The following is a 25,526-nucleotide window of genomic DNA, read 5'->3' as shown; positions in this document are numbered from 1 at the left end:
GGAAAAATGCATTATTTACTTATCGTTGATCGTTATATTGTCCTGGTAGGCCTATGGGTCTTATCGTTCGATCATGGAGGTATAACATTAGTTTTACCTCCATGGTTCGATGGTCCGGTAAAACAAAAATAAAATAAAAGGTAATAAAACGCTATAAAACTAGAAAGTAACAATATTACGGACAGAAAAATTACTACAACAATGTCTAAGCGAAACAACATATACTGAATACTAATTACTATACAATTTAGCGTTTTTGCGTCAGTTCGACGCTGACTAAAAATACATGTCGGTACTAAGTATCGGACTGCACCAAAATCGATTAAGATTAGATACCTAATAATCTAATAATTGAGAATAGAAGCTTACCTTTTAAATATAATAATAATAATATTTAATTATTGAGAGTAACGCGTTGTTCTATCTAACGCAAATTATTAATAGTAAAACCTTTGTTTGATTTGTCAATACACATTCAATCCTACCCTCAACTTTCTCAACTTTATTATTAATTTATAAAAATTCTATTGTTTTTGTTTACAAAGAGTGCGCCCTCAACAAAGTTGCAAAAACTAAGACAAGTTTAATTTCTTACTTCATATTTATTCAATTTAAATTACAAATGAATATATATTCTTTAAAATAAAATACACTATTGATACTATATTTAATTTATTTAGAAATATTATAATGTTTCTACAGAATAAATAGTTTATGTAATACCATTTAGATACAATTCAAATTTAAACATGGCCGATTAAAGAGCGGATCGCGGGATTTTTTATAGAGAACGTGAATTCAAATTGTTCGATAGAATAAAAACTGGTTTATGTGAGTTTGTATACCTACAAAATTATTTAATATATTGTGTAGTTATAATTCATTATAAACAGATAGAGTTGTTAATAAAACCCTATAATTTGCTAGGCTAATAACCGTAAATAAATGTGCCGACCGACTGGGCTGGACTTCTTCTCTCGTCGGCGTGGCCACCTTGCCAATTGCATGTGTCACACCGTGTAGGGCTAGGCCTAGTTGCAGTTGGGTCAACTCAAGAAATGATCATGGAGGGCTAGCCCCAGATGAATTGCTAAATTGTAGTTGCTTGTTTTACTATCACACATTTATATACAATACAATAAATCAATCATTCATTAAAAATAATTTTAAAATATCCTAGGCCTAAATGGAATTTGTTTAAATAAAATTGTTTAAATCAAATAATTGATGATTGATTGATGCCAACAAATATTATATTATTGTTTGCATTGAAAATTGGAATGAAATATTTAGAGATTCCTTGAATGCCTTCTACGTAGGCCTAGCTGGTAAATTGGCTAACTAGCCTAATATTTTTTCCACTTACAGTTACACCACACTTGTAAAAGGCCTAGCATAGCAGGCCTAGCTAGATAATACTACAGGTTTAATTTGCATTCCTTATTTATTAACAAACTAGGCCTAGTAGTACTGTATTGGTAATATTTATTTTATTTCCAGGACTTAATAATAACGCCATCTTTTTGGTTAAAATGCATTTATTATTTTTAATTTGGTAGATTTCGGACAAAAATTATAATGAGGGCGCAGCAGCTTGCTGACCAAACCTCCACTTTAATTCCATTCAACTCTGCTTCGCTCCAGAGCTTACAACGTCAGTTAGGGAAAGGCAGCGATGTAGGGGCATCTATTTATGGTGGAACCAGTGACAGTAAGTTTCTTTATATTCAATCAATTCATAATATTATCAACAGATATAATGACTCTAAAACTAATCAGACCATTTTTAATTTTTAATCTAATTAGTTTTATGCCAAAACCAAGAAGTACTTTTGTACATTTTTGTTGAAACAATCCAATCAATTCATAATATTATCAACAGATATAATGACTCTAAAACTAATCAGAACATTTTAAAATTCTGATTAGTTTATGACAAAACCAAGAAGTACTTTTACATTTTTGTTGTAATAAAATGTAACATTTAATTTGCATTTCACCATTAATTTAAAACATAATACTTGATACCACAATACGGTACATAACAATTGTAAATAATTTAAATTTCAGATGGCAAGTGGAATTGGCTTGTACGTGGGCAAGTACTTGAGGTCATCGGAACATCATCGGGTCAACGCTTGGCCTCGTTTTGTTTTCAAAGTGAAAAGAGGTGTACGATCACAAGCGTGAAGGAATACTGCATCCCAGGATCGTCTCAACTTCTTGTCGGACTGGATGTGCAAAATGGTGGTATGCTGTGCCTTGTTGATGTTGTCACCTCGCAGATTTTAACCCAAGTTTCATTTCCATTCAAGGTAATTTTCTCCATTTCTTTTTAAAGTTTGTCATAAAAAAAGCCATATAAAACAATCGATGATAGTAGATAAACATACATTTTTCTTACATAAAACAAAAGAAATTAAAAAAGTTTTCATTCTAAAACTATAGGATAACACTTTATGCTGTCACTGTCTTTGATAAAATTTGCAGAGAATCTTTTGCAGCAATTAAGTTTGCTTTTGTTTGTCACCGTCATGGGTTTTGTTATATGTTTATTTGTATTGTATTATATTTTTAATTGATCATCAATCTATTTTGTCCTAGTATAAATGGGCCTTAAAACTAGCAATATTGTTTTCACTTTATATAGGTCACGGCAATAGAGCCTGTTACTTGTTCTGGAGGTGTCAAAGCTCCGAACTTTGCCCTCAGTGACCACCTGCGTTGTTTCTTTGGTATCGTTGCTGTGGGCACAGAAGGTGGTCATATTTATCTGGTTGACATGCATCTTGATGTTGAATATGACTCCCTAGCTGACTCAAAAAATATTCTTGTGATAACACCAGCGTCAGCAAAGACCCCTGAGTTGCGAAGAAAAGTGTTACGCACCGGAGATCATCTGTGCTTGGAGTTGGGAGGTATGTACTTGGAGATCATGTCAAAACTATTCTAGTTCTACTGCAGTAACTGCATTTTTTTACTGCAGTAACGTATGAAAAGGCTTGCTAAACAATTGCATAATTGGGAAAGAATAATCAAAATGTAGTCAATTACTGCAGTAACTGCGGTAGAATAATTTTAACATGACCCCTTTATTGCTGGTAACAACAAATGCACATTTCTAGGCATTTATAGTAATTTGTCAACAAATTATTATTGCTTTTATAGAATGTTTTTACTTCATGGTCCTGCACCATTTTTTAAAAAAGATAGTTCAATCTTTATATTCATTTTACTACTATAACTGCTTAAAAAAATAATCTAAAGCAATTAACTGTCTTTGGATGGGACTGTGTATATAATGGACATTAAGGATTTTGTGAACTACAGTATCTATTGAGGGAAAGAAGTAGGAGATCTTCTCCCAGGTTACTGTGAGTGCCGTGAGTGAGTAAAGGCTTATTCCGAATTTTCTCAATTTCTGACAATATATAATAATACATTTACTTCATATTTTGTTTTATCAGGTGATTATCACAAAAACCGTGCTTTTAATTTTTCAAAACCAAGTGGAGAGATACTGAAGGCGTTCCAGGCCAGTGGTGTCTGTGTGTCCGCACTTACATATGTTCCTAAGCTAGGGTCTTTATTTGTAGGCTTTGACTTTGGATGTTTTCAAATCTGGAGGCTAGCTGCACCAATATTAGAGTAAGTACAGGGTTCGAACTTGTAATAGAATTTTTCTAAAAAAAAAATGATGGAATTTGATTTTTTTTACGCTCTAGTACTTACAGTATATCTTCTGTTGGTACTCTTTTTGATATTCGTCGCTGCAGAACAGAATCTTCTTTTCAATCATATATCCCACGTGTGACCAAGAACAACTAGATATTTCTGTTAGTTCTTTTAAAACCAAATTTTTAACAAAATTTTGATGTTGAAAATGTGTGTAGTTGGTCGCTTTCTTGTAGATGCTTTAATTGTAGAATATAATTTTTTTTTGGTTTATTTCTGTGCTCTGGTCTGAGTTCACCAAATAGCATAGGTGTTTTGCACCTGTTTGGTCCCTTGCCTTTTATATTTGTTTTGTCTTCTTTGTATTGTATATGGCAGAAAATTGAATAAATAAAAAATAAATAAATATGACCAGACCTAAACTATTTTATATATCTACAGGTTTAGTAGTCCTTTAACGCAAGTAGTTTCACCTGTGACTCATTTTGCTTACCTGGAACCTGATGATGATCCTGAGAACTTCTCCTACATGATGGCAGCAAGGGGACCAATGCTTACTGACATCAGGTAACAACATTATAGACTTTCTAAGCTCTGTTTACACTATCAAACTTTATGTGACAAAAAAATGTGATACCCATATATGGGTATTACTACCATATTTGGGCATATCACTACCATATTTGGGCATTTTTTTGTCAAACTAGTTTGATAGTGTAGAAAAAGAATAATAACCAGATATCTACAGACCAGTATGCAAAATAGAAACTTGTAGAGTTCATGAGATGACGTCTGAGTGAGTGAGTTTGAATTACTCAAAAGCGTTTTAATATAACTTGGTATTTTGTTCAGATGCTCACACCATCCATTTGTGATTCCATACATGTGCCCAAATATGGTAGTGATATGCTCAAATATGGTAGTGATATGACAACATCATTTCCATATATGGGCACATCAAATTTTGTTGTCACAAAGTTTGATAGTGTAGACAGATCTAGTGTGAACATAGCTTTAAATAGATCATTTTTTTTTTATGTTAAAAGTAAGTAGTATGTAATAGATTTTTTATTTCTTTTTTGCAGCCCGGACGTAGTAACAGACGTTCATTTGTTCCAATTAGCTTATGAAAGAAAGAAATTTTATCCAGGACATGGTTATATGTACCACGTAAGTAGTTTGTATATATCTTCAGTCGGTAGGTTTAGGCTGCTGAAGAACTTTAGGCCTAGCTGGGTGGATGAATTTAAGCCTAGGCTTCGTGGACGAATTTAAGCATTGGCTTGGTGGACGAATTTAAGCCTTGGCTTGGTGGACGAATTTAAGCCTGGGGAGGAGAACTTTTGGCCTGACTGATTGGAAGAATTTTAGGCTTGTCTGGGTAAAATAACTTTATTTTTGGCTGGGTGACAGCATGTTAGGCTGGGTGGTGAAAGAATTTTAGGCTTGGTGGAAGCACATTAGACCTAGTTGGATGGAAGAACTTTAGGCTTGGTAGCAGACCTTTAACCTAGAAATACCCTCCTCCTCCGCTGGCAGAATTAATTATTGATTTAATTGATTAAATGAAAAAAAAAATTACCTATATGGTATTTATTACATTTTCACAGGAATTTTTTAATTGTGAAGCAAGATTTGAATTTGCACTCACAGCCGACAACGCAAATCCGGACAGCGCAACGTCGATCGGCAGTAGAATGATTTCCTGCTTTACAATCCAGAAAAGGAAAACAAGAGGAGAAGACGCATACCATGATGAAGAGGAGGATGAGATGGACCTAGGCCTGTGTGTGTTCTGTTGGGAGGCAGCATTGACTGGTGATGAAGGCACCTCCAACCCACTTTGCTTCCTGGCTTTATTTGACCTTAATCGTTGGTATCATGCTCAGATGCCTGCTAATGTTCGGTATGTACATTTCTTTTTCTCTCTCATATCAAGCAAAATAATCGTTTTTGTTTTTTAAATCAGAAAAATCTAGAAAATAAAAAGTATATTGATATAAGATTTGAAAACTTTACTATGAGTTTTTAGTAGAAAAATGTTCTGTCTGATGGCAAAGATTTGTTCCCTTTTTCGTCAAATATTAAAGATATTCAATTTGATGTTAAACATACTTAGTTTCTCTTTTTTACAGGTATATTCAACGTCCTGATGTTTGCCCGTATGTTGCGTTCTGTTCCTTGGAATCTGTAATGGAAGCTTCCTGTCCAGATGTCTTACTCGTAAGTATTAAAATTTATGTTCGGTGTTGATGTGATTCACAAAGTTCAATAGGAATTATATTTCATATTAACTTCACTTTTAAAGTGTTGTCCAAAAACATGAAAAATAAAGATTAATTTAAATAAACAAAATAAACCCATTCCAGTCAATATGATTTCAATTTTAGCTTTAAATTACATTTTTTATGATACAATTTTTGGTGAGTGACATTAAAAAAAACAAAATATTTTTTAAGTATCTTTGGCCTCTCCCTCAATGTCTGGTTTACCTTCATTATTGAAATATTCATTTGGTATGAAGAAAAAATTGTGAGATCGTGAAATGATCAAAAAATCTCTAATTCTTTTCATCATCTCAGAATACATCTGTAGACACATCTCTGATGTCACGGTTTGTGTCATCCCAAGCGCCCGCTCCAGAGCAGCACTTCTATCCGTCATCATTAAGTTTTAGTGTCTGTTGCCTCATGGAGACTGGACTAGTGAACACTAGCTTTAAAGGTCATCAAAGACAGGTAAGAATGCTGGGTCAAATTTACCATACGCGTAAAAAAATTGAGGAAACCAGAATCAGATTTCTGCCCTACCTGACATCTTTTACGTGAATGTGCAGTACATTGAGAACTGTTGGTGCAGTACCTGTTGCTCCCTTGGGCTTGAATCTAACCCTAGCCATCCGCACAAGCTCAGTGGTCTAGAGGCATAATTCCAGGCTAGTGATCTGGAGGTTGTGTTTTTGAGTACCAGTCAAAGATTATTGCGCATTTGTTTGCAAGGTTGAGTACAATTGCCTCTGAGCTAACAACTTGTTTCAATTTTACCTCTGGCTTCCCTCTCCAGATTCATAAAGGTACTTTTACCTTAACACTAACACTGGTCTTGTGTCGGCATTAAAAATAGCACTCTTTTGTCTCCTGGTACTAAACCAGGACCAAGGTCATTTTGATATTGGTGGCTTGGCTTTTTCGTGTCTTCCATGGTGCTGCACCAAACAATTGATACTACTATAATGAATTTGTTATCACCGTATTTTTACTTTAGGTATTACATGATATACTGAAGCAAGGACCAAGTTGTTTGAGGGCGCCACAAGCTCTGTACAATCACAGCGTTGCAGTGGGCCTCATCATTCCAAAACATGACTACCCAGTGGGCTCAGTACCTGTGGTAAGATTCAACCCTCATAGCCTTAGATATTTAATTGATTTTAAGAATATAATAAATATGTTTTTTGCTGTTTTAAGGTCAATTTACACAGAAAAGCGTTATTCAGAAAACAAAAATATAGAATTTATGTTATTTTTTATGACCATTTACACAAAATGCAGAGTGTAAGGCGATAGAGCAGAAACTAGCTCAGGATAGATACAGTTTCTACATGGGACAAGCATGCAGTTTCCTGCTTACCAGTGTGTGTAAATTGTAAAATAGAGAACAATTAATGACACATTTACATTAACACAACCTGTGCGATCTGTTAAATGAGAAGTTTTGAGTATTGCAAAAGATAATAGATTGAGCTATGCCAGTCTATGTATTCATTCCCTCTTCTTTTCAATATACAGGCTGTTCAGCGTGAAGCCATCCTAACAATGTGCTTAGAATACAACCTTGTAAGCTTTATTGTAACTTGTATATCAAGCTGGGCAACAGGGGGTAAGTACACAAAATAAAATAGCAATACTTGACTTACAATTTACATATAATTATGTTTGATCATCTTAAGCTCTGTGTACACTATCAAACTAGACAAAAAAATGTCATGTGCCCAAATATGGTAGTGATATGCTTAAATATGGTAGTGATGGACATCATCATGTCCATATATGGGTACATCACATAAAGTTTGATAGTGTAGACATAGTTTTAATTAACCCTAATGTAGTTTCGCGCCTCAGCGAATTTGACTTTAACAGTTCTTTTCAATTTATCTTTTCAGATTATGTTACAGCACTTACTTTAAGAACAATATTAGACTGGGCCTGGCAGACAGTAGCCAGGATCAAAGAGACGATTGATGAAAAGTGTAAGTAAGAAAGGGAACATGCTGAAGTTTAAGGCATGTTTAAAGGGCTTGGGAAACAAATTAGTTTTGGCCTGGGAAAGATGAATCTTGTTCACAGTTCAAAATGAATTAGTGCTTTGTCAATGTCAGGCCAGGATATTGTTTGTTTAATAATGTCCTGGCCAATTAGATTCATGTCACTATTAATATTTAATAGTAGGGTTAGCAAAAAATAATCAAAATAAGTTTTGTAAATCCTACAGTCAATGTCCTGGCCAATTTACACAGACGAGCAGTTGAAAATATAGAATATATGTTATTTCTTATGACCATTTAGTTTACACAAAATGCAGAGCGGACAGGTGGTTTCTGCTCAGGAGAGACACAGATTCTATGTGGGACAAGCTAGGCAGTTTTCTGCTTACCATTATCGCTCGTCTGTGCACATTGGCTTTTAATCATACAACTCACATAAAATTGAACTTTTCTATTATCAATGCACTTTTATTAATTGATATCTTTTATTTATTATTGTATATACACCACTGTACATTCATTGGCGAAATAAACATATTTTGAACTTTAGCTTTGTTATAATAAACTTATTCATTACTGAAGTTCTGTTTTTTTCTACAGGTATGTTTCTCTATAATGGCTATGGTAATTATGTTGAGGATTTAGTGATGAGATTACTGGATAAATTAGCTGTGCAACTGAATCACATTATCACCATCTTCCAAGCACTGATTGAGCAGTCTGTACAAATTACAGAGCAGGGTAGGTCTATATATAATATCTGTCTAATATTTTATTATTTTTCTGGTACAATGTAGTGCATTATATAGATACTTAACTTCAATAATTGAATTGTTTAAATATAATTTTAACGATAAGGGCAGAGGACCAGTACACTGTGGTAACCCTCCACTTTTCTTCAATATACACTGGGTTCTTTTAAGTGCACACAAGGCAGATGTGTACACTAGACCTCCAGTTTTAAGTCCTTCTGAGAAGGCCACCAGAAACATAGTGGAGGAGAGCATTGAACATGTGCTATGGATTGTGGCGCCTCTCTAACCGTGTGGCCACTCATTTTTTCTCATTTTACGTCACAAAACACAAGAAGAAATAAATTAAAAAAGATAAATTTGTTATAGTACACACATTTTCATAATACATTTGCTGGTCAGCATTAAAAAATAAATTATGGTGGAAATTTGTTAAGCACCATATTCGCAACAATTTCACTCATTACGCTGTGGACTACTATCCTCTCATGTCATTACTTTTTTTTTTTTTTTTCATCATATAATAAATTACAAAGTAAAAACATAATCAAATTAAAATCAAACAAAAACAACATAGATATCCATCTCCTTATACATTAAATAAAGGTTCATAAAAATTATTCTAATCTCTAATAATTTCATATTTGATTTATAAATGTTTCTAATTGTATCCATTTTGTATTAAAAATATTGTCCTTAACATTCTGATGATAAATAAATATTTACGCTTCATAAAACCATTACTGGTACTGGTAGCTACAGCGCAAATTCTTCTGTCCACGACAGTGACTTTGTGAGCTTAGTACAATTTGTGTTTACTAACCCATAATGCATTTTTTGGCCATAAATATTTAGGTCAGTGAGCCTATTTTTCACTTCTAATTTTTCTCTAGCCTACTGAGTAGATTTTACTTAAGAGTTGAATGTTGGGCTACCATTTTAAATTCACCCCTAATATCAAATATTTAAACTGGAGTCTGAAATTGTCACCGGTCGATCTCCGTCAATAAGCTGTCCGTTATTTCTCATTTGTTCAATGGCATACAAACGTTTGATAACTTGTGACCAGACGTCCGTGCAGGTCATTCCGCTTACGGCAGTACCCTCCATGGTCTTCTGCCGTAATGTTAATTGGTTCAGGCTAACGACGTCATTAAAAATATTACATGGTAGCGAATAAAAAGGATTATAATCAAGTTTCAGTGTTTCCAACTTCTTCAAATATATAAAAGCTTTGTCAGATATGTTCCATATATTATTTTCACTCAGATCAAGATGTTTCAGATTTCCAAGCGACTGTAACATAAACTCGTATGTAATACTGGATAGCATGTTATTACGAAAATCCAAAAATACCAACCGCGAATTATTTTGAAAAGTACCACTTTCAATCGTGTGGATTTGGTTAGTACCTAACGTTAATCGAGTTAGTTTGGGCAAGTTGACACTTTCCGGCCTAATTACGGTAATTTCGTTTGATATCAGCCAAAGAAATTTTAAATTTGGCGTATGTGTGCGAAGATTCTCCGGAAATGTCGCTAGATTGTTGTAACTCAGACTTAAAGTCTTCAGTGACGTTAAACCGCTGAAACAATCGGAACTAAGCGTTCTTAGTCCGTTGTGACGCAGCACCAACTTGGTAAGATTGCGTAATTGTCTGAACGGAGCGTCGGTTATTTCTTGAAGATTATTTCTTTTGATGTTAAGTTCCGTCAACAAACCAAGATTTTCAAAATTTTTCCAACTAATGTTTTCCAATTTGTTAATTCCCAAGTGAAGTATTGTAGTGTAACTTGAAACATTGGCCGGAAATTCTGTCAATTGTCGGTCAGTACAGTTGACCAGGCCTTTGTTTTCATCACAAGTGCACAGGTTTGGGCATGGCCATGAAAGGACAGACAGTGTTGTGCCAAATAGAATTGATATTCCAAAAATATACTGGTATTTTAAAAATCCAACTTTAATAGAAAAAGCTGCCATTTGTACTTATTTCATCCAAATCACAATTCTGTAAAAAAAAATGAATGGGGAAAAAAATTAAATTTTATGATAAATAATTTTTATTTTAGATTATTGGAATTTTTAAAATAATTAATTTGTTTAATTTTAAACATTTGTTGATTTTTTTTATTGTACTGTACAATTGTTTTTTGAAGAGATTTTAAATAAACCAAGATTTTAAACTGAAATATAAATAAGATATAAATGGCAAAGAAGGCATTAATGACCCTTTCTTTGGGGAACCTCTACTAAAGCTCTGTCTACACACACAAAAATGTGATATGCCCATATATGGACATAATGTCAAACTAGTTCGAATTTTGGAAGGTCCAGCAACATGGCTTTACACCTACAAAATCCTTATTCCTCTACCTTCAGATATTAGAAAAATGTGTACATATTGTGTTCCGCATTATGAAAATTAATACATCTGTATGATCTGATTTGTTTGATTGAATAAACGTCCAAAGTATTATTTGTATATAATATGAATAACAAAGAATTACTTGTATTAATACCTAACTGCTTTTTATCAATTAAAACCAAAGAAACAATGAAACGAGTCCAAAGTGCATTCAGTTGTTGTTTTGTCTGTAGAATTGCAAGAAGGATTTTAGGTGAATAACAAAAACTATAGAATTTATTAAAATAAATACCAACTATGGAAGAAAGCAGCAATAAATATCAACTGCTTGAAGAGCTTACCGACGCAGTAATTGAATTCCATAGTTGTTGCAGACAACCTAAGCGTTGCCATTACATGATAGAACATGAATTACTGAACGTGTACCAATACAAATTGGGGTTCCCCAAAATATATCCTGTTGGAAGTAATTTTGAAGGTATGCCTGACCATGTGTGTAACGACTTTGATTTAATGGTACAAGATACAATGTTACAAGATGATCCCATTATTTTATGGTCGCAGAACGAAGAACACAAAATGCAAAATTACTGTATTGCTGAACTTTATTCAAAAGACCCAGTTTATATGAAGCTTAGGGCAAGTAAGCACTTGAAACAAACACCAACACCCAATAGCGAAATTAATAATGACGGATATCTGAACGCCGATGCGTTAAAAAAACTGTTCGAGGTTACATATCCGTTTACTGAAACGCATGGCCCTGCATTTGTATTAGGTGACGACAACAGAGGATTGAAAGCGAAGGATATTGTATTTTATATTAAATGTCAGTCATGGCCGTCAATCACAGATGATTATTTCGTTAGAAATAGACCAACTAACTGGCCATCACAAGAGCTATTGAAAACGATATTCCTTTCGGATTGTTTAGCCGTTCCAGTTGGACGCTATTGGAGTTCATCAAAAGACATTGAATGGAGACTATCATTTTCTGTAGCTGAAAAAGAACTAATTTACAATTTGAATGAACCTTACTATAGATGTATGTTTGTTTTAAAAGCACTTAAGAACAGATATTGTACTTACAGTGATACCTGCCACCCAACGCCATTTTGTTCTTATTTCATAAAAACTGCGTGCTTGTGGATGTGCGAAACAATTGAACACAATCACTCAAATATCATGGGTTTGATAAGAACTGTATTAAACTGGCTCATAAACTGCTACACACGTAGAAATCTTCCACATTATTTTGTTCCTCAACAAAATCTCATTAGTCATTTGTCAAAAATATGCTGTGACCGTGTAATAGAAGATTTGGCAATGCTAAAAAGAGATCTCTGGGTTGTGGTGATGTCAAGTGTCATTGAGTGCCCTCTGGTGAAAATTGTCATCAGTGATATGTGTGATAACCTGAAGATACCCAGCTCACATTATAATGATTTTGATTACACAGCCATGAAAACAAACATATTGAAACACACTAGAGCTGAAACATCGATTTTACAAGCGATTTCGCAGTTACCACCTGGAAGTAGATTTTATGATATCTATGAGCATTCAGAAGTATCGAGGCTAGTTAGTGGAGGCCTACATGATGGATTGTTTAACTCATGTTTGCCTGCTATTACCTACGAAAAGGGCAAATACCCTAAAATATTAGAAAGGGTAGAAAACATTGTTATGCCGGTTGCAGAAAATATTCATAATTTAGTGCCAGAAGGCTTCGGAAAAACATCAAAACAGTGTCTTTATCGGTATTTAGGTGATCTGTTGACTTCCTTAATTGTTCGTTTTGGAAACACCTTTCCCCGTACAGATTTAAGTCCCTACCTGGGCAAACCACTGCATTATTACAAATTAGGACGTGAAATGGTCTTTCCTAATGGATGGAGTGACAATGGTATTGGTGGCATAACTCTGTTATTGAAATACTATTATTTAATGGCAAATTATGAAATGGTAAAAGAACTCCTTGAAAATGCTGTACCAAACATCATTCTCGAAGTAGAGAAAAATAAAGAGTTAATATCAAAACTTCCTCCTATCTTTATACGTTCGGAAGACGTTCTTATGCGTAGGCCTCGCACGTGGAACTATGACAACTTACAGCAAAATCTCAAACTCAACGGAAAGGATTACCATATTCCACATCCAGTTGCATTTGTCTTTTATTTAAAGGCATTTGTATCTCTTACAGAGGGAGACATAGACACTGCTTATAATTGTATTGAACACATTACTGAATTGTTGACAATGATTAAATTTCTTGAGGTATGCAGTTGCACTAAAGATTTAATTGAAATTATTAAATTAGAAATTATACAAACAGAAAGACTGCTTAAATTTCCGTATCGATCCAGCATCCAAAGACAAAGTGTTCTTTGGTACGGATGAACTGTACAGTAGTCCTGCCTACTTTGTATCGGAGTTAAACGATAAGCACTGAATATTCAGTCTTCAATAAAACAAAATGGGAAAATCCAGGGTTTTCATTTGTTGGGCTTTGAACGCTTCACATTTCTGAACTGTATACGGACAACATCTTTTCCCCCGATATTTTGTATTCAAATTCTTACTCTCTCGCGCTGCCATTTGGGTAACCCGAATTTTGGAAGGTCCCGCAACATGGCTATACACTTACTACAGAAATCCTTATTCCTCTACCTTCAGATATTAGAAAAATGTGTACATATTGTGTTCCGCATTATGAAAATTAATACATCTGTATGATCTGTTTTGTTTGATTGAATAAACGTCCAAAGTATTATTTGTATAAAATATGAATAACAAAAAATTACTTGTATTAATACCTAACTGCTTTTTATGGAATAATCAATTAAAACCAAAGAAACAATGAAAGTGCCTTCAGTTGTTTTGTCTGTAGAATTGCAAGAAGGATTTTAAGTGAATAGCAAAAACTATAGAATTTAATAAAATAAATACCAACTATGGAAGACTAAGCAGCAAGAAATATCAATTGCTTGAAGAGCTTACCGACGCAGTTCCATAGTTGTTGCAGACAACCTAAGCGTTGCCATTACATGATAGAACAGGAATTACTGGACAGTGCGGACAAAACGGTTTGGGCTTAACCAAAACATTTAATGTTGGAAGTGTGTTTGAATGTATGCCTAGCCATGTGTGTAAAGACGCTGATTTAATAGTACCACTCGATGGTTGCATTTTATGGTCGCAGAACGAAGAACACGAAATGCAAAGTTACTATGTTGCTGAACTTTATTCAAAAGAACCAGTTTACATGAAACTTAGGGCAAGCAAGCACATAAAAAAACAGCAACCTCTATTTAAAAAAAAAAAATTTACCTTAAAATTGAGTCAAATAATAAATTGAACAATAAAATACAGTGTATTTTATTTTAAACCTGTAACTGAGCATTAATTAAACATCCCTGTCAGAATACTATTTTACTAGCCTATCCTATCATACGGTTCTTAGATGTTGCTCGCTTTCAAACCGTAAAAATGATTTAAGTTACGGTTTACACACTATACTGTATCAAACAGCATTACAAGCTAGCTTACAGTAGACTACATTAAATATTATTTAATCAGTTCAACCTTGTCATAAAATGAAACGGAAATTTCATTGACATATTTGTTTGTTCAATACAAGAATATATTTACACCTATCTTACCGTATAATTAAGTCCGTAATGAACAGAAACGACTATATCGACAGCTTAGCATGATCCACTTTCAAAATTAAAATCATCTTTTTCGAAAAAAAGAATATCTAGAACAGGAAACAGTAGTTGAATAGGTATTTCCACTCTATTGATCTGTTGCCATGGTTACTCATCAAACACTGGTTAATTGCTATGCACTCTTTGATTAGTTAGATTATCAACTGTTGGTATTAACAGCCATGATGGAAATAATTCTTTATTGGTTGTGACCCGTAAAATCATAAACTGTATACATGTAATATAAGGTTGATAGTAAAAAGCTATTGTATAAATAAGCTGTTTTTTTTATATAGCTTTTATGTATATTGTATTCTTGAGTAATATTATTAACATTGCATTAAGGTAAAACTTTGTTATAACAAAGAATTTCAAAGATAAAAGGGTGCTTATCCAGATTCGCATTTTAAAAAATATCAACATTTAAAGATGTATTGTCCCCCAAAAACATGAAAAATAAAGATGAATAAAATCAGATTTTGTATAGGCCTTTTGCAGTTTTAATAAAGTTATTCACTTTTGTAGAAAAAAAAATCAACAAAAATAATGATTTCACTTATAAAAAGAAACAGTTAGTTTTAACCAATATAATAATATAATATAATATATAATTTTGTTTTTTTGTTAATCTCACATTTTTTTGATTTTTAATTAAATGATGAAAAGAATGAATAAATGTGAGAGTCAAATGATATGTATATAAACTGTAGTATTATTAATCTTATAATTTTTTTCCTCATCGCAAATGCCACATTAATTATTTTAAATCTAAAGGCATTCTTACTGAAAAAAATGACAATGCTATATATAGCTGGATCTCAATAAAGACACTAAAGTATTATACAGTAATAAGCTAAAAGCTAAATAAAAATTACTGTCAATAAGAAATAACACCATTCCTTCGTCATTATTACTTATTGTTATTGTAATTAAAAAGAACACTGTATTATAAAAGGTGACCCACAAGCAAAATTGCATGAATAAATGCATTATTTTATTTGGTTTAACAATGGTAAACTTTTTTTCCAGTTTATTAGGAAAATCAAAATAAAAATACATACTAATTTGTTTTTTTTAACTTTATAGGTCAGGCAGATCTAGAAACCAAACTGAATGTTGTAATGCTTATATCCAATCATCTTCAAGCTGTCATTTGGTTTATTCGTGTTGGACTGCTACCAGAGTGTCCAGGTAAAACAATAGATAGATTCGGTGATGAATTGCTTGTCACATGGCCTACGCCAATAAGGTTGATGTTTATATGCCACAACTCTACAGATCACACATAGACCGATGTAATGCGAATAATGTATTTTAATAACAATCAATAACTCAATACAACAACAAGGAAATTAAAGCCACAAAGCACGAGCAACTCTAGCCCATGAGGGCGCACTGGCGCTGAAGCTCTGTATACACTATCAAACTAGTTTAACAAAACAAAAACGTGTGATATGCCCAAATGCTGTCTGATGTCTAACTTTCATATTTAACAAATTTTTACTAAGTAATGTTCAGAAAATGTTGAAAAACGTCTTATTTTCTAAAAACAATCGAAAAATATTTAATATTTGTTTATTATTCTCAATTCTGAGATTTAATTGCAACCCAATTGTTTTGTCAGGATTCAAAGTGTTGTTAGCACGTTCTTTCCATGGAGAGCAGTGCAAATATTGAATTTATGTATTTGAAATTTAACATGTTTTTTTTTTAAGATGACGGTCAACCGGTAATTGAAGGTCAGTTTTCGTACCCAGCCAGTCGACTTCGAGAAGCGTTTGACCAACGCAGACAAGAACTTCAAGCAATGACAAGGTAATTATCAGATGTTTTGTAGTGATGTGCCCAAAAATGGGCACATCACATTTTTTTGTCACATAAAGTTTGATAGTGTAGACAGATCTTTATATTTTGTACAAAATAAAGTTTCAGTATTTTATATAATCTGGAACATTGTTTTCCTTGATAGCTGGTCACATTGGGATAATATGCATGGCAAAACAATGCCTCTCGTGTATATATATTAGAGAAATAAATTATATAATATAAAGTAATCATTTATTGGACATTCATTTCAATATATAGTACAACATAAAAAATACACAATAAACTTTAAAGATATATTGTCCCCCTGAAAAATAATTTTGTTAACATTTTTTTTTCAATATGCTATTTTAATGTCACATAATAGTTATTCACTTTGACCAAAGATTGAATTAAAAAAAATTGGTAATTTAAAGCAAAAGATTGATTTTATTAATCTAAATTTTTCATGTTTTTTGGGGACAATACATCTTTAAATTCAATCAATGTAGCATAGTAAATTTAATAAATGAAATAAATTTTTTTTTTCACTTCTTCAAAGGTCTGGTGGAGATAGTGATATATTGATGATAGATGGAATAATAGATGAACTAGGTGATCATGTTGTCCATTTGTGGAACCGAGAGGACAAGGACGGTAACGGAAAATATCCACCCCCAAGTATACATGTAAGTTTCTTTTATATCTTGAATACATTTGGATAATTTTTATATCATACACAGAAAGTAAATTCGCCAATAAGGTTGATTGCAAATACCTTGATTTCGCAAGAAACGTCATTGCACAATGCATGATGGGAAGGGTTTGGGAGCAATAGCGCCACCGTATAATACAAACTTTATATGCTGGTGGTGGTGCTATTGCTCCCAAACCCTTCCCATTATGCATCGCTCACGCAATTTGCGATAAACCTTATTACAGGATGTGAAATGTTTTTAAACAAACTTACAGCATAAATTCAACATACCTTTAATTTTCTATCTTCATGAGAAGAATCCTATGATGTTATGAGGATTGGTGACTTCTATGACCTGATGACCTTCGGTGAACTGTTACTAAGGTCAAAGAAGGTCACTGATCCTCATAACATCACAGACATTTGAAACGTGTCGAAAATTCAAGTCTCATTTGAGGCTTAGGGAGTGGAATAGTTTTAACGTTGTGAAATATAACCCTTGGCATGAGGTAAGGATTGAACCTTAGACCTTAGTATTGGAAGGCAAGCATGTTAACCACCACATGGGTAATACACACAACATTTTCTTCAGCAAGTTAAATACAAATTCCTTTAAAATCTTAAAACAGAATTATTTTAAATACAGTCGACTCTCCCAACACTAAACTCTCTGAAAACCAGAAACTCTCCCAAAACCAGACTGAGGTCCAAATTGTCCCAGATTCATTTTTCCCATTACGGCAAAGACGAGTGGTAACTGTAATAAAAATATAGAATATGTGTTATTCCTTATGACCATTTACACAAAATGCGGAGCGGACAGGCAGTTTTATGCTTTGGTAGATACAGTACAGATTATACGTGGGACAAGCTACACGGTTTTCCGCTTACCGTAACCGCTCGTCTTTTGAAACACATTACGAATACCAGACATATTAGGCTAGCTTAAAGGTATTGGGAGAGTTGACTGTATAAGTTATCTTTTTCTTAGGCACTGTTGGATATCTATCTACTTGAGAATGTTCCACTTATGACTAAACATTGTATTGTTGCATATTTTCTACAAGGACTTGAGATCTGCCTCGATCCAAATAAGCATGAAGAGGTGAGTGAATTTTTATTTTATCTATTGGTTATCACTTTTTATCAGTGCAACACACTGCCATTAATGTAAATATATATAATATATTTATATATACGTTATCCAATTCCTTCACTTGCACTGATGAAGGGCTAGTGTTTCCCGAAAGCTCTGCTAACTTTTCTGGCTGTTTTACTTATCGTTTTGATTTAGCTTTTCGCTTTTTTTTTTTTTGTATCTCCATTGAGATCCAGCCACTGATACCCACAGCATTGTCATTTTTTCAGTAATTTGCCTTTGGATTTATATAATATATATATATAATATAATGTAACCAGAAATGAAAGTTTGAAACATAAAAAAACACAAATAAAATATACCTTGTATAGTTATTTATGTAAAATAAATTTAATAACCAAAACGCAAAAGAACTTTTTGCAAAGTAAAAATGCAAAAATCAGACATGAATCTGTTATAAATTATCATAAATGAATAATAAATTAAAGAGAAATATGTAAAATAGACATTAAATTCTACTATGTTAATGAGTTTATTTTTAATATTTCAGATTCTGGATAAAATAGGTCAATTTGAACAAACGTTTTGTATACCACCCGGTGTTGCTAGGTTACTAAGAGGCTTTTTTCTTCTCGATCATAAATTGTTTGAGGTAAATGTTTAATTTGTTCTACTGTTTTTCTGATATACAGTATATACAGTTTTATATAAACACCACAGACAAATTCTAAACCACCCCATGATATACTAAAATTTAATTTATTAATTTGCAACTATAAGATGAGGAAATCTGTGAGAATAAAAAAATGTCGCCCCAACCGATATTCAAACCCGGAACCTTCTGTTTGATATTCAGATGTCCTAACCATTAGATCACTGGTTTTCATGGTATTGTTTAAACTCGATTGGATAGCGACTCTTTAACACACGTGGTATGGCGGAACAGCACTAGTCCCTCAATTGTACACACGCACACCAGAGATCAAATGTATTCCTTTGGGACACCCCTATTAAGGGGACACTTTCCTGTGAAAAAAGTGGCCGAGAAATGTTTTAATACGACACCCATCATCTATTCAGCGGACAATTAAATGGGTCCTAAAGGTGTCCCCTTAATAGAGCCCTTATGTAGTAAATATTCTTATTGGGTGATCAAAGTATAAGAATTAATTTTCTTCTATATTTTTACAGGATGCTATAACAACCTTTCTTGACCCACTCATCACTGTTGACCTACCGTCATGGCAACACCAACGCATCATGAAAGCCTTCCTGTACCACGACAACAGTAAGAAGGCGCTGCATTACCAACGGACACGCAACCCACCTCTCAACACGCTAGAAGACGTTCAAATGCACCTTACGGTTCTTCTTGCTAATGGGTATATTTAGCAATATTGTGTGTTTTATATATAAATCCAACTTATTCTCAGTGCTGTATCTAAATTTGTCTTGTGTATCATAGGCAAATTCCATAATACAGAATCTCATGTGTTTCACATGCCCTGCCTGCATCATAGACTCTAAGCTAACCCTTAATCTAACTGTTCATGATACATCTCATGTGTTTCACCTTCCCTGCCTGCATCATAGACTCTAACCTAACCATCAATCTAATTGTCCATGATACAGGCACCACATGTGATGCACATTGACTCTGTATTATGGAATGTGCCTGTGATACTGTTGAATAATTGTCATGTGGTGATACAGCACTGAGAATTGGGTGAATAACTGATATTGTGTATATTCATATCTGGTACTAGTCTCATAGAGACATCTGGTAGCCATTGACATTAAGTTGGCATTTAAATTTGCACAATATTTGTTTTTAATAAAAAACTCACCGATAATATTTCTTCTCCTTTCAGATTAACGTCTGAAGCATTTCAATTCCAGAGAAAGTATAACGATCCCGCTTCTGCCCAGGACCTTCTGCTACACCTGTTCCTAGGATGTCAACAAAGTAATGTTGTCTTTAATTAAATCTCCATCTAGTACACATCATTTTTTCCCTAATTAAATATTATGACATTACATTGCACATTTTATGTTCATTTGTATTCTATTAAGATTGGTTTCCACTTGGAAAAATGCAAATGTAATAAAGTAATTTGACCAATCACTAATGATGATTTTCCAAAGGATTGCATGTGATTGGTTAATACTTCTTTACATTATGTCCTTGTTGTTTTATGTAGTGGGTAAAATTTTAATAAAAAGAACTGTTTACTGTACTGTTCTTGAATGTGGTTTAAAAGATTCTTCCAAAAATACATGATACTCTCAAAAGAAAGCACAAATTATATTTGAGTAAAAATCTTTTTTAAAAATGTAACATTCAAAGCAGATTGAGGCGCCCATGGTTATATTCATTCAGATTCTGATTTATTTGGTTCTTGCAGAAATTCATGACAGGCACAATCGCTCACATAAAAATACAATAACATACAAAATATATATATATATATTCATTGATGAATTTCTTTTGTAACGAATGTTTATAATTTATATTATATATTATTATTTGTATGCATGTTGTTGCAAAACATAAAATGAGACAAATGTAAGAATAGTTAGAATTAATTATTCAGTCATTAAGTATTTTTGTATATTATTACTATTCATATATTTGTTTTGTTGAATTTCATAGAAATATTTTTGTTTACTTTTTAAAATTTTTTTAAATACAATATTTAGGATTTTGAAAATTTAACAAATACATTGTTTTTGTAGCACATACAATGGACAATCTTTTAAAATTGCATTTTACTGATGAAGAAGAAGCAATGCTTATTCGCTACCTTGAAACCAGTACTGAGCCAAATTCACAAGAACTGCTCGTTATGCACTACCTCCAAAGAGGGCGCTATGTAGAAGCAATACAGCTGAATGAACGTCTTAAACAGCGCAACATTATGGTTAGTTTTTATTTTATTTACTTTATAACCATTTCCACTGGGACACATATGCATGACGCAAGTGAGTTGACCAATCACAAGTATAGTTTGTTATGATTGGTCAAATTCATTGTGGTGCGCTTACATCTGAACCAAGCTTTAGGCAAAATTTTTTTTTATAAAATGTCATTGTATTTTTGTTGATGATATGCTTCCATTATTTCAAACAAAGAAAAAGTGGTTACAAATAGTCCTTATTTAGATACCTGTATTTATTAGCTAGCCTGCATGTCATTTTCCTTGCCTGAATTAAATTTACATAAGTTATATGCTTAGATGACAATCTAGATTAAAATCAAATCAAATCAAAATAAACATTTATTTCCTTCCAAAGCAGAAAAAAAAACCAATGAAACGTAATATCGTTTAAAAACGAAAAAGTAACGTACAAATCAGAGAATCAAGAAAGAAGTTATATGCTTAGATGACAATCTAGATTAAAATCAAATCAAACCAAATTAAACATTTATTTTCTTCCAAAGCAGAAAAGATAGAAACAAAATCAAATATAACAATGAAACAGAATATGGTTTAAAAAAAGAACAAGTAACGTACAAATCAAAGAAACAAAAAAGAAAGTCAAAATTTCTTTTACGAAATGACACCATCATAGAAAAAAGTAATTGTAAATAATTTTGTAGCAGTTATTATATATTATATAGTATTATAATTCATAATCATAAATATCTAATATGTTCAACAGTTTTTCTGTACTACCTTTAAGCTATGTCCACAGTGAATCTGGGTTCGGCCAGGTGGCCCGAGAAACGCTGGGCTATGTTACATTTTCTGTGAGCTACATTCACACATGTATGTTTAAAGCGTGGTTCCCACTAGAACGCAACGCAGCGACATATTGACGCAAAGTGCGAACCGACGACGCAACAGTGCTGCAAAAATCTGATTTCATGCAGGCGGGGGCAAACACAATTATTGGAAGGGCATTTTGTTCCGTTGCATAGGTTGCGTTACGTTGCGTCGCTAGTGGGAACCAAGCTTTACCACGCTCAAAGTTGAATTCTATGCCAAACATACAGAATCTGAAATGAGTTAATTCTCAAAATATTACACTCATTTTTCATATAAGGAATTTGGCCTCAGTGTCAGTAAGTCAGTGTGAACACAACCTAATAATAGTAAGAGTAATCCACTATACCGCCATGAACGACTGCCTCGTTAAACAATCCCCTACTTCTTGATTGATAGCTGAATGAATTCCGAGCTCTGGTTTCATCAAGCTTGTTGGCGCTGTGAAAAAACAGACTTCTTTTGCTTTTCTTCTTTGAATCTGTCTTTTTACTACTCCTTTTGAAAAGGAATTTGTGCGTGCTTGTTTCCTCCACTTCCAGAGGGCAGCCTACTACTTGTTTACCATACAGTGTTAAGTTGAACTTATAAATCCCTCGCTTGGTCAGTGTGTATGTATATTCAAACTTTGTCTCTTCGGTCTCAAGGACGTTTACGGCAATTGATTTTGATTCTGGATCGGTTCCACTTACTCTTAAACTTTCTTCCATAATTGGAAGATCACGAGGTCTGAGTACGTCCGTTCTTACTAGGATTGTCCTCTTGTTAGTTTTCTTACAGATTGGCTGTATTATTATGGTACATGGTATTAAGGATTCTCTTTCTGTTGCCTGAGTCTGATCCATCTCAAATCTTGTATTTACTCCTGGTTCATGCAAATTAGCTTGTCCTCTGTGTTCCTCTGACATCCTTTCTGGAACATCATTATGTAGAACTTTAAAATCTCTATCAGATAACATGATGTTTGAGGTAGAATTTCCATGTAACACGCTTTCCACACCATCAGTAACTCTTTGCTGATCAGAAGATGGAGTCATTGTAATGGCAGCAGAACACTGTGCACCTGTAGCACTGGTGGCAGTACCAGAGAAACCATCAACAGTCTTAAAATTACCAGAATCCAGATAATTTATCTCCACCAAGTTTCTGACAGCCCAATTGTCTGGTATATCTGCAGATATGTCCTCTGAGGTGTCGCAACTTACACGACAGAATGGACAACGAATCATGCCATTCCTGTAAATCCTTCTGGCACAAACAAGGCAAAGCGTATGTCCACATCGTGGAAGACACTTTGGCATACGTGTGTCATTATTAAAACGGTACAGGCAAATCTTGCATGCGAGTATGTGGTGATGTCCCGAATTTGTAGTTTTATTTTCACTTTTGTTCGCCATCTAAAAAAGATACAAAATTGATTTTAAGCGTTAACAGGTTTTAAACAAAAAACAATGCCTCATAGAATAGAGTTGAAAAAACAATGCCTACCATCTACTCACAGGTTGGCGTGGAAACTGAGCAGTATTTTAAGCTTCAATAGATAAAAACATTCCAGAAAATCACACAACCAAATTTTTATAAAAGTCTCAGCAAATTTGTTTTTTTTTTTAATGACCCTCCATTGACCATATGTCACCGTTAACAGGTCGGAAAGACTTATAATTTAATGTACATGCAAAAATCTACAAATAACACAATGTAGATAAGTGCTGAATTACTCGATATTGGTACTCACAAAAATAAATTGAAAAAGACATAAAAAGGAGATATAATAAATTGAAAATACATGTCACTAAAACTTTACTTGACTAAAAGGAATGAACAATCTTACCATAGGCTTGCTTAACACTGACTATACTACTTATATCAAAGAAGATGTGAACAGCATGAAATATAAAACACTATGAAGGCTTACCCTTATGTATTTGAGTGAGAATATGAATATTATTATTTTATTAGCATATAAGCAAAATGCTGGTAGGTATGTACCTATGCTAAATAGTAAAATATGATTGCTATATTAACTGTCAATATAGCATTTGCATAACAAATAAAATAATTATGAAAATATATTCATATTGGTACCTTTAAATCTATTTATATTCACAAAGCTGACCACCTTTTAAAATTTGATTGTTCTATATTGATAGTTATTTGTCCATTATTTATAAGGGACAAATCGTAAACACAATTTTATTTTCTTTTGACCTATGCAGAAAAATGTTTTGGTTTTTGTTTATAAATCAGTAAAAATGAAGGTTGGAAGGCTGTTTGTAAAGAAGTCATCTTTAACTGTAATTCAGACCTCCCACGATTATGGCGCGAAACTCTCCCGCCCTCCTGCTATTTAAACGCAAGTTCTCCCGATATTTTGGATAAACCAAAAAGCTATTGAAATATGCATAAATTTACAATTTACTACTACACTCTAGATATAGATAGGAGAATAAAAAATATTGTAATATCAGTCTGTACGAATGTTTATAATCAATTGCTTAGTTTATTTAGTGAAATAATGAGTTGGACCAATATTTTCCGCCAAAATGCCAACATGTTTTGTATAGCGCCATTTATAGTTTCCTATACCCTTCCGATATTTAATTTTTCCAAGTTTGGGGTCTGGTATATTTGTTACTGCTAATGTATGGCAATTTTATCAGTGACACCACAAAGTGACACCAATGTCACTACCGACACTAAACTGGGAAATTGATTTTGGGTTTAATTAGTTAATTAACAAAATTACAATTAACGTTGTCTTTTGTGAAACTCTCAACTTTAATTGCATATTTCTTGATGTTATGTTTAATAACATCACATTGTTAGTATTAATTTGTACTGTAGCATCACTGACATCTTTTTTTTAAACCTTTTTTTATGCCATGCAACGAGAAACGCCATCGTTGAAAGTTATGCTAAACTCTTGCCTTCTGTTTATTTTTTGTTAACATCATGGCCAAATTTTATAAAAGTCTCAGCAATTTTTTTAATTTTTATTTTATTTCATCATTACCCTACAGTGACCATACGTCACCATTATCAGGGCTGAAATACTTTTAATATAATATACATGCAAACATCTACAAATAACAAAATTTAGATAAAGGCTGCATTACATGATATCGATATTTTATCTCATAGTTCATTTTATTTGTCCAAAAGGAAATTCATGTTGACATACAATTGCTCAAGTTATCTTGTATCAAAATTAGTTGAAGGTTAATTTAGTAATACAGAAAAAGACAAAAATATTTCCAAAATACAACAGAGCTACAATATTACTCTGATAAACAACGAAATTAACTAATAGTTGATTAAAAAGCCTGATTGAATGTGGAACAAAATAATTAAGGAAGCGTTTTGTTCCATCTCAAGCAGTCCTCAAACGCCTTTC

At 33.1% G+C, this 25,526-nt stretch overlaps 2 protein-coding genes across 2 annotated transcripts in view; one reads left to right on the top strand and one right to left on the bottom strand.

Moving 5' to 3' along the window:
- Positions 1-744: 744 nt before the first annotated feature.
- The window catches only part of LOC144836152 (protein ELYS-like), a 37,036-nt gene continuing 12,254 nt past the window's right edge, over positions 745-25,526 (top strand). Inside the window, exons 1-22 of the mRNA XM_078691360.1 lie at positions 745-831; positions 1,560-1,711; positions 2,071-2,315; positions 2,651-2,918; positions 3,468-3,648; positions 4,117-4,242; positions 4,761-4,845; positions 5,286-5,581; positions 5,811-5,898; positions 6,258-6,413; positions 6,940-7,065; positions 7,464-7,554; positions 7,838-7,924; positions 8,540-8,680; positions 15,853-15,957; positions 16,482-16,581; positions 17,132-17,258; positions 18,258-18,371; positions 18,916-19,017; positions 19,557-19,747; positions 20,237-20,331; positions 21,102-21,286. Coding sequence (XP_078547486.1) covers positions 1,579-1,711; positions 2,071-2,315; positions 2,651-2,918; positions 3,468-3,648; positions 4,117-4,242; positions 4,761-4,845; positions 5,286-5,581; positions 5,811-5,898; positions 6,258-6,413; positions 6,940-7,065; positions 7,464-7,554; positions 7,838-7,924; positions 8,540-8,680; positions 15,853-15,957; positions 16,482-16,581; positions 17,132-17,258; positions 18,258-18,371; positions 18,916-19,017; positions 19,557-19,747; positions 20,237-20,331; positions 21,102-21,286 — 3,042 coding nt within the window. The 5' untranslated portion in view covers positions 745-831; positions 1,560-1,578. The remainder of the gene's footprint in view (positions 832-1,559; positions 1,712-2,070; positions 2,316-2,650; positions 2,919-3,467; positions 3,649-4,116; positions 4,243-4,760; positions 4,846-5,285; positions 5,582-5,810; positions 5,899-6,257; positions 6,414-6,939; positions 7,066-7,463; positions 7,555-7,837; positions 7,925-8,539; positions 8,681-15,852; positions 15,958-16,481; positions 16,582-17,131; positions 17,259-18,257; positions 18,372-18,915; positions 19,018-19,556; positions 19,748-20,236; positions 20,332-21,101; positions 21,287-25,526) is intronic.
- Positions 9,423-20,262, bottom strand: LOC144836171 (uncharacterized). Its single transcript, XM_078691398.1, has 2 exons — positions 20,213-20,262; positions 9,423-10,699 (listed from the first exon to the last, which is right to left on the bottom strand). The coding sequence occupies exon 2, from the start codon at positions 10,669-10,671 to the stop codon at positions 9,649-9,651; it is 1,023 nt and encodes a 340-aa protein (XP_078547524.1). The 5' UTR covers positions 10,672-10,699; positions 20,213-20,262; the 3' UTR covers positions 9,423-9,648.

This window comes from Antedon bifida, chromosome 2 (assembly GCF_963402885.1).
Source record: "Antedon bifida chromosome 2, ecAntBifi1.1, whole genome shotgun sequence".
NCBI lineage: Eukaryota > Metazoa > Echinodermata > Crinoidea > Comatulida > Antedonidae > Antedon > Antedon bifida.
The sequence above is the reverse complement of the archived record's forward strand: the minus strand, read 5'-3'. Positions and strand labels throughout refer to the sequence as shown.